Below are 18034 nucleotides of genomic sequence, written 5' to 3'. Positions count from 1 at the left end.
CTCCACCCTTTGATTATAAAATTTGATCCATTTATATTTAAAATAATTACTGATAAGGAAGAACTTACCTCTGGTATTTTTCTATTTTTTTATATATGTTTCTATATTTTTTATTGGTTTTTCCATATTTTCTTCTCCTTTTTCTTTCTTTTCCTTCTTGCTTTTTTTGTACTGGGTATTGAACCTAGGGGCATTTTGCCTCTCAACAGGGTCTCTACCTCTAAATCAGGGTTTTAATACACTTCTGAGGGTCTTGATAAATTCCAGAAGCTGGCCTCAAACCTGTGATTCTCCTGTTTCAGATTTTCAAGTACTGGGATTACAGGTGTGCACCACCATACCTGGCTAAATAAGGCTCTATTTTTCTTTTCTCCTTTTTGTAGTACTTGGGATTGAACCCAGAAACAATCTACCACTGTGCTACATCTCCAGGCTTCTCTTAATTTTTTTAATTTTGATAAAGGGTCTTGAGAAGTTGCCAAGGCTGGCCTTGAACTTGCAACCCTCCTGTTTCAGCCCTCACCCCAAGTACTATGATTACAGTTGTGTGCCACCATGCCAGGCTCTTATTTTCTATATTATTGTCTTATTTGATATTCAGTTTATTTTTGTAGTAAAACATTTTAATTCTTCTCTCTTTTTACATGTGTTCTTTATTTTCTTTGTGATAAGCATGGGAATTATAACTTAACATCATAGAGTCTAATTTGACTGCTATTATTAACTCTCTAATTTGAGTTTTTACCAGCTTAACTTCAATAACTTACAAAAGCACTGCTTCTACATAGCTTTGTCCCCAATTCCTTTCAGTCATGGACACCCCAAATTATTTCTCTATCATTATGTTTTCAAAAACATAGACCAATATTTTTAATACAAGAGTCTTTTAAATCACAGAAAAAAGATGAAATTGCAAACCAAATTACAATGCTAGCTTTGGTAATTGCTCCTGCAATTACCTTTACCAGATATTTATATTTCTTCATACAGCTTTAAGTCACTGTCCAGTGTCTTTTTATTTCAATATGAATTGAAATGCCTTTTATCTCCTGAAGGGCAGGTAGCATGGAAATGCCCTCTCCCAGCTTTACCTAGGAATATCTCAGTTTCTTTCTCATTTTTTGAAGGACAATTATGGGATTCCTATTTGACAGTTTTTGTTTTGTTTTTCTCTAGATGCTCTGAACATGTCAGCTGGGTGGATGTTTAACCTTTCTGAGCAGCTCATTCTGGATGTCTAAAATCAGGTTAATAGTATTTGTCTTGTGAGCATTTTGGTGAAAGGTAGGTGAAATAATTCAGCAAATATCTAGATCAGTGTTGGGTACCACATAGGCTAGTGGTGAATCACACTAAATATAATTTGTATCCTCAAATAAGGCAATGGAATCCCAGGGCCCTGCTGTGTAGGCCCAGGTCACATGGCCAGTGTGCAGAAAGGGGAAGCTTGGGGTCTTTGGCCTACCTCTGTTGCACACTGTCCTGTGACTCAGAAGCCACTGTATCATCTAACAGGCATTCTTGACTTGGCAGGATCTGGCCGTATTGAACAATGCTACTCTCCCTGTTCTCCTGTTTCCTCTGGCTGTCCATGAGTGGCCTCTGGACCATCCAGGCTACGGACTCCAATGCTGTCCCAAGGAGCATCCACAAGGGCTTGGCTCCAACCAATGTTGACTTTGCCTTCAGCTTTTATCAGCACCTTGCAGCCATAGACACTGATAAAAACATCTTCATCTCCCCTCTGGGCATCTCCATGGCCTTGGCTATGCTGTCCCTAGGAGCTAGTGGCCACACAAGAACCCAACTTCTCCAGGGCCTGGGCTTCAATCTCACAGAGACACCTGAGGCCGAGATCCACCAAAGCTTCCAGCACCTGCACAACCTCCTCAAGGAGTCAGACACCAGCTTGGACATGACCATGGGCAGTGTCATGTTACTCAACCATAGCCAGGGGTTGCAAGTGTCCTTCTGGAAAGACATCATGCACTACTATGGGCCAAATGTCTTACCTGGATATGTCCTGGACATCATTGTACCCATAAAACAGACCAAGTGGTATTTCCGGAATAAGAAGCGAAAAATTGAGTATGTGCCCTCAATCTTGGATGGCCCTGCAATGCTCACCCTGGTCAACTACATCTTCTTCAAAGGTACCCCGTCCACATTCCGCTCTTCCCGAGCCCTCACTGTTGCTGAGAACAGCAACAGCTGTCAAAATCCAGGGCCTGCTTTGGAGCAAGGCATTTGATTTCTCAAAGCACACTCACATCTGGGGCTCTCAACCTTCATTGCAGTGGGGCTGGGAAGATGGAATTCTATCATTTTATGAAATTCAGAATGATGCAAGAATGGAGTGACTAATTCAAGTTCTGGAAGGCTGGTTCCAGATCCATACATGTAACCATGTGCAGTCTGGCTCTGCACACTCTGGCTGCCTCCCAGTCTACAAATATTAGCTGAGCACTGGCCATGAAGCTGGCTCTGGGCCAGAGGCTGAAAATCCAGGCTTGAGCCAGACTCTGCCCTCCCTCAGGATCTGCCTGATGCCCTTGAGCCTCCCCTCCCCACACACACGGCCCGAGAGCTCACAGCTAGAGCCCACTAGGCCCTCCCTGGCCAAGACTTCAGTCCCAGTTCTACACAGGGTCTTCCAAAGTGTTATTCATCAAAACCTTCAGGGAAACTTGTTAAATTACAGAGATCCCTTAGCCCATGGCAGAACTATCAAAACCAAACCTCTGAGGGAGGCCCTAGTACTTGTAGTTTTAGTAAGCAATCCCCACCACCACCCTCAGATAATTATGATCAGGTAATCTAGAGATACATTATTCCTGAGAATGAAGTTGTAATCCCTTCCCTTGAGTAGATGTTCCTCAAAAATAGGAGTGACACCACTGTCTTCCTCACAGATACATTAGCAAGATCTGGGAACATTTGGGGTTGTCAGGATTTTGGGGTGGGTTGGAGTGTGCTACCCACCTGTGTCTAGTGAGTGGAGGTCAGGAGGGTACTAAACAACCTACTCCAAGTATGCAGGAAAGCACCCCTTCCTGGTGATATTGTCCCTCAATACCCACAGTACCAACCCTGGCCTGAATTTCCTGCTGCTTATTCTCTGCTGACTTATGGCTCAGCATTTTCTCTCTTCTAAGCTCCTACTATCACATTGAACAGACACACATGCACGCGTGCACACACACGATCAATCTACACCCAATTCCTTTCCCAGCCTTGAGCATGCCATTTCAGGGAAAGATGAGTTCACATCCTAATGCTTCTATGGAACACATGGTTGCAGACATGTTGGATTAAAGGAGCAAGATATTTCTGGACCTTCACCAGCTCCTAGAAGCCATCTGTAATTCTTGGCTGTGGGCCTTTCCATCTTCAAATTCGAGGGTCACATCTCTCTCCCCTTTGCATCCTCCATCACATCTCCTCTGACCCTGACTCCCCTGCCTTCCTCTTCTACTCTAAGTACCACAATGGTTGCACAGGGGACAACTGGATAAGCCAGGTAATCTCCAAGCCCAAGGCCAGATGACTAGCAACAGTAATTCTATCTGCAACTTTTTCCCCTTGACACATAACCTAGCATATTCCTAAATTCTGGAAAGTAGGTTGTTAACATGTCTTTGTGGAGCCATTATTCTGCCTGCTGCAAACCCTAAGCCTTCCAGGAGCCCTTCCTCAACTGACCTGGCTGCCTAAACCTTCATTGCAAAGCTTCCCCTGATTCTCTCAGGAGCAATAACTAAATATTTCAGACACATTCCACTTCCCAGGACACCTGACTTTCCTTGGAAGGTGGTTTGAGGACCCTCAAATTATCTCACTAGAGGTGAGACTGATGAACATGACCCTTAACCAGTGTGCGTAGTCAGGGAGCTTAGAGGGCCATTCATCATGGACCAGGCACAGCTCCTGGGCCTCTGGGCTGTGGTCAGAGCTTGTTCTCCTACATCCTTCAGCCTCTCCCCACTGTCTCCACCAAAACCCAACAACTGTGGTCGTGCAGTCCCCAGATCGGCCAGTGGTGGTGTGGAGAAAGGTCAACCTAGAGTCATGTTGGGAAATTGTGTCCCACCAGGGCTTCAGAGCTGGAGGTCAGGGGCAGCCAGGACACCTGAGACCTACTGGACTCAGGCTCTCCAGGCCTTTCCCAAACTGGGGAGCTCCTAAACTAAAGCAGAGGAGGTCCTGGTGAGATGAAACCCACGTCTTTAAACATCCTGCAAGAGGATTGGGGTGGGGGAGGGTTGGGAATAAGCTGAGAAGTCAGAAGAGGCTTTGCTAGTGGCATTGCACTCAGGTTTTGGGCGATTTTCTTCCCATCAGAGCTAAGTAGTGCTGCAAAGTCCCACGTGGGAGGGTAGGAGTCCCCATGCCAAGGGAGACAAACAGGTCAGGTGATGATGTCCTGGAAAGTGGTGAAGCAGCCCAAGGCCTGCCTGGTGTGGTGGGAGTCAGTGACCCTGATGAAGTATCACAGCCTGGCTGTGCATTCTGGAAATGTGGTCTGGAAAGAGGGGCCAGGTGGCAGGGGTCAGGAGCCTGCAGCGGGACAACAGGTTGTCAGGATAGGGATGGAATGGATGATTCATTTCCCCAACACACACACACACACACACACACACACACACACACACACACACACACGGGACCTTGAGTTCAAGGCTTGAAATCTGGTACCACTTCAGAATTTCCAGAGCCAGGACCCACTCCAGATCAGTTTGTTCAAGGCCAAGTTTGCTTAAAGTGACCCCACCTCAAACCTACTCTCTTGGGGTTCAGTGGCGTATGCCTGAAATCCCAGTGTTTGGAAACCTGAGACAGGAGAATCACAGGTTCAAGGATAGCCTCAGCAAGTAGTGAGACTTTTCAACCTAGTGAGACCTTGTTTCCAAATAAAAAATAAAATCAGGCTAGGGGTGTAATGCTAAGGTAGAGTGCCTCTGGGTTCTATCCCCAGTACCACACACACACACAAAAAAAAAAAAGATAGAAAGGAAAATAAATAGCTAAACCTCCAGCCATTCCAAATCTCACTGTAAACATACGAACTCATGCAGGGACACCTCAGGTGTGCAGCCAGCTGCCTTGTAGATTATTTCAGCCACCCCTGGAGTTCCACTGCTGCCCATGAGCCCATCCAAGCTGCGATTACCTTGCCAGCCTCCAGATCTGACTTCTGTGCTCTCTCTCCTGCCTCCTCCAGGCACGTGGGCACACCACTTTAACCCAGCCAAAACTGTGAAGAAGGACTTCTATGTGAATGAGACGGCCACGGTGAAGGTACCCATGATGTTCCACTCAGGTATCATCAAGTACTTCAAGGACCCGGTGCTCTCCTGCCAGGTGGTCCAGCTGGACTACCTAGGCAATAGGACAACCTTCTTCATCCTTCCAGACAAGGGGAAGATGGACACGGTTACTGCTGCGCTGAGCCGGGACACGATTCAGAGATGGACCATCTCCCTGAAAAGGAGGTAAGCCCTCCTACCAGTGCCTTGTGCTCTACGTTATATGTGTTCCCCGAAGCCAGGGCAGGGGGAAGAAGATGCATCCCTCTCCTGGACTCACCCTCAAGGCTCACTATTGTCCATTCTGCTGGATCCCTTAGACTATGAGGTTCTCTGACTTTGAGGTTAAACTTACTTATCCATCTATCAGTCAGCACTGAGGGACTGTGAGGCTATCCACAAAGTGAGGCCCTCTTTTCCTGTGAGTTTCATGATGACCCCCTATTTTATCATAGTTCAGGGTCAATTTCTTAAAGTGAGTTCACCAACAAACCACCTTCTACTTTTCTACTTTGTTATCTTGTTTCTGGGAAACCAAGCCTTACTACAGATTAGTAGGAGACTCCATAAAATACACTGCAGATGAACTCTGCTCCCACCATGGCATGAAAGAAAATCTGTGTCTGTCATCAGTAGTTTTTATTCACTCAGGGGATTTTACCGTCCTGCAGTCAATCAATCAATTAATCTCAGTAAATAAATATGAAAGTGAAGACAGAAATAAGTCATAAATGAGTAAATAGAAGAGAACAAAGGGGTAATCCTGATGGGTCAGTGCTCAGGAAGAGAACTAGCCCATGGACACCCTCTGTCTCCAGCTTCTGCTCCAGATAAGGAGTTAGGGTAGCATTGACACTCAGGATAGGTCATCTGGAGAACAGAGTTAGTGTTTAATGAACAAATAAATGAATGAGCAATTGAAATTAATTAATCCCCCTCAGCACCTCTGCTCTGGAGGGCAAATGAAATTATTGTTAGCACGTGACCATCTCTGCTCCTCACCTCCAAGGAGGGAGGAGGTGTTCCTGAGAACGTGGTTCTTACTCTTAGGCAAATGCAGGTTCTGTTCTGATTCTGTACGGGGAAATCAGAAAGTATGGACCAATGTGGAATGTGGTGGAGGCTGGGATGATGCAGATTCAAAGGCCGGGGGCAGGGGTGGGGCTGGCAGGCGTCCTGGGTAGCTCATCAGGCCTGGTGAGCAGGGAGCTTTCATGTTCTCACTCACTCAAAACTGTTCGTAAATGGAAGCCACTCTCTGTACGATAAAGTAGGCCAGGCACAGGAACAGAACGGCAAAGAGGAAAATATAGAGACCTCAGAGGACACGTCTACCATAGAGCAGACAACAGCTTCTGGTGTAAAGACCTAAGTTCTGTCCAAGAGAGAAACAGAGAGATGAGAAACGCTGCTGGGTGGAGGGTGCTTTATCAGACTTTTAGCCTCTGTGACCAAAATCCCTAACAAGAACAACTTCGAGGAGGAAAGGTTTATTTGGTTCGTGGTGACAAGAATGACTTAGAAGAGGAAAGATGGTCTTGGGCACTCAGTCTCAGAGTTTCGGTCTATAGTGTGCCAGCTCCAAGGCAGAAACCACGGCAGCAGGACATGGCAGAGGGCCCCATTCCCACGTGCTGGCAGTTGAGGGGAAGGCAGGAAGCAGCTGGGGAGGATGCGCCCCAGGCCTTACCCAGTGCCCCACCTCTCACACCCCGCCTGCCTCCGAACTTGGCTGCTTTCAGCATAGGGGTCTTTGGGAGACATTTCAGTCTCAAAGCATGACAAGAGGTGTGCCTGGCCCTGTGTTTTACGGAGGTCCCCAACATTTACCCTACGAGAGACAGAGGCAGAGACAGAGACAGTGGGAGACAGGACTTAAGGGTCTTTCGCCAGCTTTGCTTTTCACACTCTTAACTGTTTCCATCCTCCAACCACGCCACCCCCAATGGGAACCTGTCAATTGGGTGTAATGTCACCAGGTGGCAATAATACTCCATGGTCCAAACAAGAAATTCTGAACTGTATTCTGTTGAAAGCAAAATGAGAATAAAGGATAATCTTTTCATTTACACACACACACACACACACACACACACACACACACACACATGAAAAATCTCTTGGTGAAGATACATCAATACTATGAAGGTTAGTGGGTAAGCCACTCCAGGCAGCCCCGTGGCCTTGCCTTTGGAGAGCAGCTGACACAGGTAGAGGGTGTTTTCGTCAGCTTTTGTTTCTCTGATGAAAGTGTCTGACAAGCACAACTTTGAGGAGGAAAGGTATTGGGCTCATCGAGGCGCAGCATGGCCTCGTGGACCGGCCGTGTGAGGGCTCCGGAGGCAGGGAGTGGCCTGATTTCTTCAGGGTCCTCCTGCTGCCAGGAGTGTGGCTCTGAGGGACCCCTCAGCCGCTCTGAGTTTCAATATTCTGGTCTGGAAATTGGAGATGTTGATTCATGAGGTCTCAGTTGCTGAGCTGAGGGAGAAAGCAGAAGGCTTGGGTGTCATTGAGCAATGTCTCCCCATCTACAGGGGACATTGCGTGTCCCACTCATCTTTACTCATCGCCAACTCCTTTTGAACGGGGTGGCTGAAAGTCACACTGGCTAGTGGCCAGTCCCTGATCTCCAGGGCTGCTCTCCCCAGTGAGGAGAAGACTTCCCCCCCTGACACACACACACACACACACACACACACACCTGAAGGCATGCTCTTCTGCAGGATCTGGGCATCTGCTCCCCCGCTGGAGAACTGGGAAAGGAAGAAATTCAAAAGTAAACTAATACCATGATGTGGTAAGAAAGAGGAGCTGCCTAGCCTAGCCCAAGATTCTTCACTGTTCCACCCCAGCATGATTATACTTACCTCTTGTCCTGCCAGATGAAGCATCTATGGGTCCAGAAGGGTCATCTGCTGAGCCACAGGCAGAGAACATCAGCCTAGAGGGGGCAGAACTAGGATAGAGCCACACAGCATCATGGGTACAGCTTGGCCAGGGCTGCTCCCAGCTGGTGCTCCTTCTCTCCTCTGCTCTGAGCAGGGTTCTCTGGGGGCCAAAGGGATCTATTGAGGGGCCTCTGTCTTCAGTACTCAGTGGTCCATAAGTAGAATCAGTGCAGAGGAATCACTCAGAAGAAGAGACTGTGCGATTCTGAGGCTTCCCCTGTGATGGAGGAGGAAAGAGGCCGGTCATGCCTCTGTCCTTGTCCCTTCTCTTTCCAGGGAGCAGTTCAGGCAGGGAGCTGGAACTGGAGGGGTCACAGGAGGAGTCACAGAGTGTCAGGTGGGGATGTGCGACTCTCCTCACATGCCCAGTCCTGGGCTAGCTAACCTCATCTGCTTACCCCCGAGCAGACAGATGAACCTGTACATACCAAAGATCTCCCTCTCTGGCTCCTACAACCTCGAGGCCGTGCTCACAGCCATGGGCATGAAGGAATTGTTCACCAGCCAGGCAGACCTCTCAAGCCTCACCCGGGATGGTAAAGCGAAATTAGAAAAGGTAAGTGCCTTGGGAGCCCGTCTTTATTTTTTCTCTCCAAAATGTACAACAAACCCAGCAACACTAGGCAACAGTGAGCCCATTTGTGGATGAGCCTCCAGGGAGGCTTAGAAAGCAAATGAGGTGTCAAGTCACAGAGGAGCCTGGTGATGAGGGAGGGTCACAGCACAGGCATCTACCATCCCACCAGACCATGCAGAACAGACACCAGACAACGAGGTTGTCATGGCAGCATGGTGAGAAGCCCCTGGAAGCAAGAAACAGGGAACGTGGTAAATGTCTAATTGGGATCATGCTGAGTCTTCTGCCCAATTATATGCATTATCTTTCAGCTTGATAATCTTCATTCATTCATTCAGAAAACATTTTATTGAGCAGCGATTATATGTACCAAGCCTGCTCATCTCTGTGTATGATGCCATGTCTCAGAGGTGATCCTGCCCTCGAAACACAAGGGCTTTTGTGGCCACAGTGGCACCTGCTCAGTTCAGTGCTTGCTGTGGGAATGGAACGAGTCAATAGAGCTGCTTCCCGATAAATGGGCATCACCCCAACTCTATAGCTCAAGGAGGTTGAAAACATACTCGTGGCCACAGAGCTAGTAAGTTCTATTCCAGCATCTGACCTTGGGTCTGTGGACTCAGAGCCTCCTCTTCTTGAGATCCACTGCAGAGGACCAAGTCCCAGCTCAGCCTCTTCCTAACTTTGCATAAATTCAACCTGATATTTACCTTGCAAGGTGGGCAGAGAGCAAGGTCTCCCTCTGCCGACCTGGAATCTGGTATAGAGGTATATCCCAGATATGGATGTTGAAGTCCTGTTCCCGGGCTCAGCTGCCGGGGTCCAGACTTAGCAGGAGTCGGGGTCCACGAGCGGTGGGATGAGGATTCGATGAGGTACGGCGGAAAAACATGCAGACTCAATGGAGGGTGAAGCTGCTCTCTTTATTTTTGGTTTCTGCTCTCCTTACTTTTGGTTTTGGCAAGCATTTTATACTTTCTTTTTTGGCTACATTCTACTCTTACAATTTTTTTTTCAGAATTAACACATCAGTACATATACAAAGAACTAATATATCAAGGCAAGGTGGAAGACGGCCAGTTTCTTTTCTTAAGGGAACATTTCCTCTTACAAGAAACCAAGGAAAGCCGAAAATAAACTGAAGTTTATTATTAACTACTAATGCAGTATCATAACAGTGTCCTATAATATGCATTGAATTGTCTGATTGATGTACATCATTGTTTTTAAATTAATAGGCACTACTAAGGATAGGAACGTTTCATACTTTCCCATGTCTCAAGACTGTGCCTGGGTACCCATGTATTCTGCTGCTGTCCACATACCCAATGTATGACCAAGGGTTACTGGGGGGGGTCAGAAGGCACTCTACCGTAGCCTACCTCTGATCACATATGCTGGCCTGCCAGAACACATGACAGTGGGAACACTTATCTTGGCTCTGTTTTAGGTTTATTGTTAATATTTGCTTGGGAAAAGCCTGGGGAGGGTCAGATTCCTTTAAGGCTTTATTTGACTGTGATTGTCTGAGTCTTTATAGAATTTTTTTTATTAGGTCAGTCATTTGAAAATTCAAGAGCAACCCGTAGATAAATATTAAAGCTTCAGGGGGTAAATCTTGAATTATTTTAAACAATTTGGGGCCATTGATAACATAAGTCTCAAGTACCTTTTTGGTAACAAGGACAATTTCAAGAAATCCCCAAATACCCATGCTTATAACTGTTCCCCAGAAAGACATGCCATGCACCCGTTCCTGGGAATATCTGCCGCGCAGCATTCCTGCTAGAATGAGCCTTGCTCAATTTTAGACTGGGAAGAAGGCGCAGCACTCAGACTGCCCTTCTTCTGGGAAGGGAGCATGGGTATGGCCCAGGCTCTAGAAATAGATAGATCTGGGCTCTAGTCCTGCTGGAAGTAGACAGACCTGGGCTCTAGTCCTGGGGCTGGTACTTACTTGGGGATCTGGCCAGTGAGGCTCTTGGGGCCTCAGCCCATCTTCCACAAAGGGGAGGGTGTGAGGAGTCCAGGAGCTGCGGTGCGGAAGTGCCTAACACATGACAGGGTTTAATCTGATCTGGGGCATCTTTACCAGGTGACCCACGAGGCCGTGCTGGTACTCGATGAGAAGAGAGTGAAGAAAGATGTCCCTGTGGTCCCCCTAGAGCGGAAGTCCAAGAAGAGGACCACAATCTTCAACCGGCCCTACCACATCTTGATCTTCGACGACTTCACTTGGAGCAGCCTGTTCCTGGCCAGGGTTGTGAACCCAGACACATCTGAGAGCACAAGTGAGCCTGACACCAGCTGACTCTGGGCAAGCTTCTCCAGGTTCTCCTCCACCCACCCAGATTCGCCCCTACCTTGAAGCATCTTGTAATAAAAACCATTCGCTGTGACTCTCAGGACCAGTGTGTTTGAGAGGGGAGGCCAGGAGTGCTTGCAGTCCCCACCCTGGCGTCTTAGTCTCTTTGGGCAGCCACAACAATGTATGGCAGATGGGATGGTCTCAAAACCAATTCTGGAGTCTGGGATGAGGGTGCCACTATGGTCACAGGATGGTGAGGCCTACTTCCTGGTTCATAGATCCATTCTCACGTGAGGGAAAGGGCAGAGACAGCTCTCTGGGGGTCTCTTTCCTAAAGGCACTAATCCCATTCATGATGGCCCCACCTTTATGACCTAATCAGCCTCGCAGAGCCTCCCCTCATGACACCATCACGTGGGACCTCAGGTTTCAAAATGAATCTGGAAGGACACAGGCCTTCAGCCCCTAACACCTGGAACCACAAGAGATGTGACTCTGCTCGCATGCATGACTCCACCCAAACTCAGAAATGGACAAGGCCCGTTGTGTCTGTGATGGGTCCCTCGCTCAGCGCAGTGGGAGGAGCTGTGCAGGAAAGGGCCTGAGTGGAATCCTGCAGGTCACTAGCATGTCACGCTCTGAAGCTGGGTTCTTCCTTCTGGGAGGAGGGGTGTTGGGGAATTTCTGGACTCCCCCAAGAGGAGCTGACCCCTGAAGCCTGTTGTGGGTCAATGGTGGGAAGTCTTACCCCAGAGAGGTCAAAGGAAATTTACATAGGCGTGTAATGGATTCTAACATTCAGTGGCCGGCCGGCCTGCCTTCCTTATTTCTTCTTTTCTTTCTCTTTTTCTTTCTCATTCTCTTTCTTTCTTTGTATTGAAAATTAAACCCAGGGTATTCTACCTTCAAGCTCACCCCCCATCCCCTTATTTTTTATTTAGAGTGAGGGTCTCACTAAGTTTCTGATGGCCTCACTAAGTCGCTGAGTCTGGCCTCAAAACTGCGATCCTCCTGTCTCAGCCCCCAAGTACTGGGATTACAGGCATATCCCACCAAGCCTGATTCTGTTAGTTTTCATTTCTTATTACAATGGCAATATACACAGAAGCAAAGCCCCAGGGGAGAAAATGGGTTGGGACAGGTGCCCTCCCCTGACCCAGCAAGGTCGTGCCCTTTACAGCACCTAGAAATGCCACTTTCTGTTTCATGCATTATTGAATTTTGGTTTATTTTTAATTACTAATATGTTTTTGTTCTCTTGTAAAAGTGGAACAACACAGAGTTTTTAAATTTTCTTTAATTCCTAGACCCATTGAACACACTGTATGATTTATTTATTTATTTATTTATTTATTTTTGTGGTACTGGGGATTAAACCCAGGAGCATTGTTCCTCCAAGCTACATCCTTAGCCCAGTTTTTTATTATTTATTTTGTAACAGGTCCTCACTAAGTAGCTGAGGCTGGCTGTGAACCCAGATTCTCCTGTCTCAGCCTCCTAAGTACTGGGATTACAAGTGTTCACCACCACGCCCAGCTACATATACTACAATTTAAGAGGCTGATTTTTTATTAATGGAAAGGTGAGCCACTGAACAGCACTCCAGTAGCTTAGGAAACAATAGCAAGAACGGATAAGCAGACAGTTCAAATTAAAAGCTTCCAAGAGAAAAGGACACCGTCAACAGAGTGGAGAGATGCCTACAGGATGAGAGGAAATCTTTGCCACCTATTCATCTGATTAAACATCAAAAACACCAAGGAAAGCATGGTGGCGCAAGCTTGTAATCTCAGCATTTAGGAAGCTGAGACAGTGGAATCGTGATTCACAAACCTTAACTCAGTGAGAATCTGTTCCAAAATAAATTTTTAAAAAATAGAGGACTGCTAGGCGTGGTGGCGCACGCTTGTAATCCCAGCACTTGGGAGGCTGAGACAGGAGTATGGCACAGATTCGAAGCCAGCCTCAGCTACTTAGGCTCTCAGCAACTTAGTGAGACCCTGTTTCCAAATAAAGTATAAAATAGCTCTGGGAGTATAGCCCGGAGGTAGAAAAGACCCCGGGTTCCACCACCGTACCACAAAAAAAATAAATAAAAAATAAAAAATAGGGCAGGAAGTGTAGATCAGAGGTAGAATGTTCCTGGGTTGCCCCAGTACCACAAGAAATAAAATAAAATGAACAACGAACAAGTGATGGGCAAATGAGGTGAATGGATTTCTTCAAAAAAAGAAGCATAAATGACCAATATTATATGGGGGTGGGGGGGAAATGCTCAATATCATAGTTATTGGCTGGGTATGGTGGCACACACTTGTAATCCCAGTACGTAGGAAGCGTATTCAGGAGAATTCTAGGTTCAAGGAGAGCCTCGGCAATGTGGTAAGACTCAGCAACCACTGAGGCCAAAGCAGTTTCATAAACAAAAATGTAAAATGGGTTAGAGGTGTATCTCAGAGGTAGAATGCCCCTGGGTCCAATCCAGCATTACACACACACACACACACACACACACACACACACACACACACAATCTTGAGGGCTCAGGGAATAATAGATCTCCACTGAGGTTCCATCTCATCCAAATCAAATAGCTACTATCAAAACAAATGCTGGCAAGGAAATGGGGGAAAAAGGAATCCTTATGCAGTGGGGGCGGGAATCTAATTCGTGTAGCTTGTTGAAAATCAGTACGGAGTTCCCTTTAACTAAAAACAGAACTACCGCCTGATGCAGCTGCACCACTCCTGAGTGTGTGATCACAAATTAAAGTCACGTGCAGCAGCTTTACCTACATACCCATGTGCACTGCAGCGCTATTCACTGTAGCCAAGTGATGGAGTTAGCCTAGATGCCCATCAGCCAATGAGGGGATAAAGAAAATGTGGGCTATATTCACCATGGAGTATTGTTCAGCCATAAAGGAGAACAAAATCATGACAGCTGGGGGACAATGGATGGACCTGGAGATTATCATGTTAAGTGAAATAGACCAGACCCAGAAAGACAAGTGCCCCATGCTTTCTCTCAAATGTAGAAACTAGAGCAAAATAAAGACTACGTGAAAATAGAAGGAACTTTGAAGACAGGGTAAGGGGTCTAGGGAAAAGGGAGGAAGAGAGGAAATTAAGGAGGGTGAATATTATTAATGTTATCTATGTGAAGAAGCATCAGAAAGAAACCATATGTTGTGTGCTGGTTACCAGTGAATTGCTTCTCAGCTCTCAGTCCTCATCATGCTGCTGTTCTCAAAAAAATGAATTCATCCCAGCAATCAGGAAGCTGAGATGGGAAGATTGTGGTTCATGGCCAGCCTCAGCTACTTAGTGAGGCCTCTGCCCCTCAGTGAGACCCTGTTTCAAAATAAAGAATGAAAAATAGGGCTGAGGATGTAGCTTGGAGGCAGAATGCCCCGAGGCAAAATACCCTGAGTTTCATCCCTAGTACTGAAAGAGAATAAAAAGGATCCAGACCTTTCCATCAATTATAGAGGGCGCTAGACAAACATTGAAGGAAGAAGAGGCTCTGCCTTTCTGGTCCAGCCCCCTTCCCCAAAAGATGAAATAAGACAAAGAACTAGGTGATAGATTGATAGATGGCACACAGATAGATGCAGGCATAGATATAGAAGTAGTTGGTTATGGAGACAGGATGTATACCATGTACCTTGAAAAATAATAGTTACTTCTTTCTCTCTTTTCTTTTCTTTTCTTTTCTTTTTTTTTTTATGTGTGTGGTACTAGGGGTTAAACTCAAGGGGCATTCTACCTCCAAGCTATATCTCATGCCTGTTTGAATGTTTTCTTTGAAACAGGGTGTTGCTAGGTTTCTGAGGCTGGTCTTGATCCTCCTGTCGCAGACTGTCAAGTACTGGGATTAAAAGCTTCCATCACTATACTCAGCAAAGATACTCTCTTAAATACATTTGTTTATGCCTTTCTAATACACACACACACACACACACACACACACACACACACACACACGATTTCTAAATCCAGCCTCTTATAAAAAGAACAGAATACTAAGTATATTTTCACTAAAGTCAAAATAAGGAAAAATGTACTCACTATATCCAATATCATTACACATTGTACTGAGGGTAGTTATCAGACAATAAAATTTCACAAAAGAAAGCAGAAACATAAGAACTGAAACAAGAAAAAATAAAGCTGTATATATTTGAATTTTACCTGGTTATCCACCTGCACGACTAGTTCAACAAGATACCAAAGCCTGAAGAGAAACGCCCAGCAAGAATAAGCTTTTATACATAGGCAAAACAACAAAATCCTCTTTCTGCCTCTAAGCTGTCAGCCAAGAGCTGCAGCCAATATTGACCTTGGTCAGCTAAAAGTTGGCTGTTAGCCCAGCTGAACACCAAATGTTAGAATACAAACACTTGGGGCCGGGCATGGTGGCGCACGCTTGTAATCCTCACGCTTGGGAGGCGGAGACAGGAGGATCGCGTTGGTTCGAAAAGAGACCCTGTTTCCAAATGAAAAGGTTAAAAAATAAGTCAGGGAGTGTCGCCCATGGGAGTGTAGCCCGGAGGTAGAAGGGCTTCCAGAAACCCCAGTACCACCAAAAAATTAAAAGAAAAAGAATACAAACACCTGCACTTAGAAAAAGTATTATATAGATTTTTACAATAGTTTGGGCTAAAGTTAAAAGATAAAAAGCAAGCAGTATTGCCAGGCGTGGTGGCGCACGCTTGTAATCCCCGCGCTTAGGAAGCAGAGACAGGATGATCGTGCAGGTTCGAAGCCAGCTGCACTGGCCTAAGAGACCCTGTTTCCAAATAAAAAAGTAAAAAATGGGTCTGGGAATGTAGCCCGGAGGTAGAAGGGTTTCCAGGAACCCCAGTACCACCGAATAATAATTAATAATAATAATAATAATAATAATAATAATAATTTTAAAACTTTTTAAAGCAAGCAGTATTAACCCAATATGAATTATCATGTATACAAAAGAGTTATAGCCCAAAGCCTCCATACTTTAAGGGACTACACCCTGTATTTTTTATAAGTCAAGCTTTTGTCACAATAAGCAACTTTTAGCACATAGAGATAGAAAAAGACTAAAAACTCACCAAGGACACAGGTGGACAGTACATACCCCAAACTTCAAAGCAGGAAATGTACCATGTAACCCCTGACCTTGCCAACCAAGTAACATGTTTTTATCATTAATCCAATACTAGAGGCAAAAATAATTGGTGGACCTGCAGCTGCATTTGGAAAAAGAAAAACTCTTTGCTAAGCAGGATAGGAGAAGGGAGATAACTAGCTAAGAACAAGAACCTACATCATCATCTCAAACTGTTACAAAAGCCCTATCTGATTTTTTTAGTAATTGGAATTTATAACTTCATACATGTAAGAACATACAAGAAAATAATCTAAGAAGAGGAATGAATAATTTTATATGATTTGCAAGGCTCACTTTTGTAACTTTAAGGATATTTTCCAGCTAAAGCAAAATTAAATGTTGACAAGAGATTAAAACAAAGTACATTTTAAGCCCGTTTTTTAAGTAGGTGGCACTGTTCTTAAGTGCCCCCCTAATAACCACGAGGTCGACCGACAATGCCCAGAAAATAAATAATTTAGAGCTTATATTTATAACAAAAGGCTTACGGGGTCAACAGATTAGCTGATAAAATATGCCAGGTCCAAATATGTGCTGTTTAGACACAGTGCTTTTAAGCACTTCCTTTAGGGGGAATGGAGTTGGCAGGAGGAGTAGTTAGAGTCTGAACCATCGTATAACTACAAGGGAGGAGGGAAAGAACAAAGGAAAACTCAGGGAGAAGATGAGAGCCCTCGCAGGTCTGGAACTAGAAAGGAATTATAGGCAAGCTACACCCATGAAAAGGTGGCAAATAATAATGAAACAACGCGAGTGAGCTGCATTCCACCCGCGTCCATTTGATGGGCTAACTGTGCCCAATCCGACAGAGAAAAGGACAAGTAACAAACAAATAGGGACCTAACAATGGAGAGCAAAAGAAACACATCAGGCTCATACACCACACACCACACACACACACACACACACACACACACACACACACACAAACACACACCACACGCACGCACACACACGCACACACCACACGCACACACACACACGCACACACACACAGATTGACAACAAATTAGCCAATCTTCCTGGCGCCCAGAGGAAACACCCAAAATGAGACATCGGCCTCTCGCCACACTGCAGGAGCGACCCCCTTCCTCTTCTATCAAGCCAAAAGGGACCTGCTCCCTACCAAGTAGGTCAAGACATCTCCCAGATCCCACAGCCTGGGGACTTCTGGCACGTCTGCCTAAACCACCTACAGGCAATTTTCAAAAGGGCCTGACAAGAGAGAAGACAATAGGCACCACACCACTAAGACAGACAACAAAACAAGTATCCTAACCAGCTGGCAATTTTACTTATGAGAAAAGCAGATAAATCCCAACAGAAGGACATTCTACATAGTGTTTTTGCCAGTACACCTCGAAACTGGCAAGGTCATAAAAAAGTGAGAAGTCTGAGAGGCTGTCACAGCTAAAGGAATGAAAGGAGACATAATGATTAAATGTAATTTGGACATGGATGGAATGCCAAGGCAGAAAAAGGAAATTAAATTTAAAAAGATTCATATTCAAATATAAATAAAGTATAACTTCTGGTTAATAATGTTTTAATATTGGTTCAGTAGTTATAACAAATGTATCACACAAATATAAGGTACTAAGAGTATAGAAAGTAGGTTGCAGTATATGGGATCTCTCTGTAATGTCTTTGCAACTTTCCTATCCATCTAGAACTTCTAAAATAAAAACTGTATATTTTCAAAAAAGAAAAGCTGCAGACACAAGTCAGGCCTAATGATACA

The 18034-nt window shown here is 45.5% G+C and overlaps 1 protein-coding gene across 1 annotated transcript; it reads left to right on the top strand.

The window, feature by feature from the left end:
• Positions 1 to 1591: 1591 nt before the first annotated feature.
• LOC308271076 (corticosteroid-binding globulin-like) lies at positions 1592 to 11142 on the top strand (the record flags this gene model as incomplete). The annotated part of the gene is made up of 7 exons (XM_080707199.1): positions 1592 to 2243; positions 5222 to 5492; positions 6558 to 6666; positions 7558 to 7633; positions 8531 to 8591; positions 8663 to 8810; positions 10927 to 11142. The coding sequence occupies 7 exons, from the start codon at positions 1592 to 1594 to the stop codon at positions 11140 to 11142; spliced, it is 1533 nt and encodes a 510-aa protein (XP_080563325.1).
• Between the last annotated feature and the right edge of the window lie 6892 nt (positions 11143 to 18034).

This window comes from Muscardinus avellanarius (genome assembly GCF_963383645.1).
Source record: "Muscardinus avellanarius genome assembly, chromosome: 12".
NCBI classification, from domain to species: Eukaryota; Metazoa; Chordata; class Mammalia; order Rodentia; family Gliridae; genus Muscardinus; species Muscardinus avellanarius.
The sequence above is the reverse complement of the archived record's forward strand: the minus strand, read 5'-3'. Positions and strand labels throughout refer to the sequence as shown.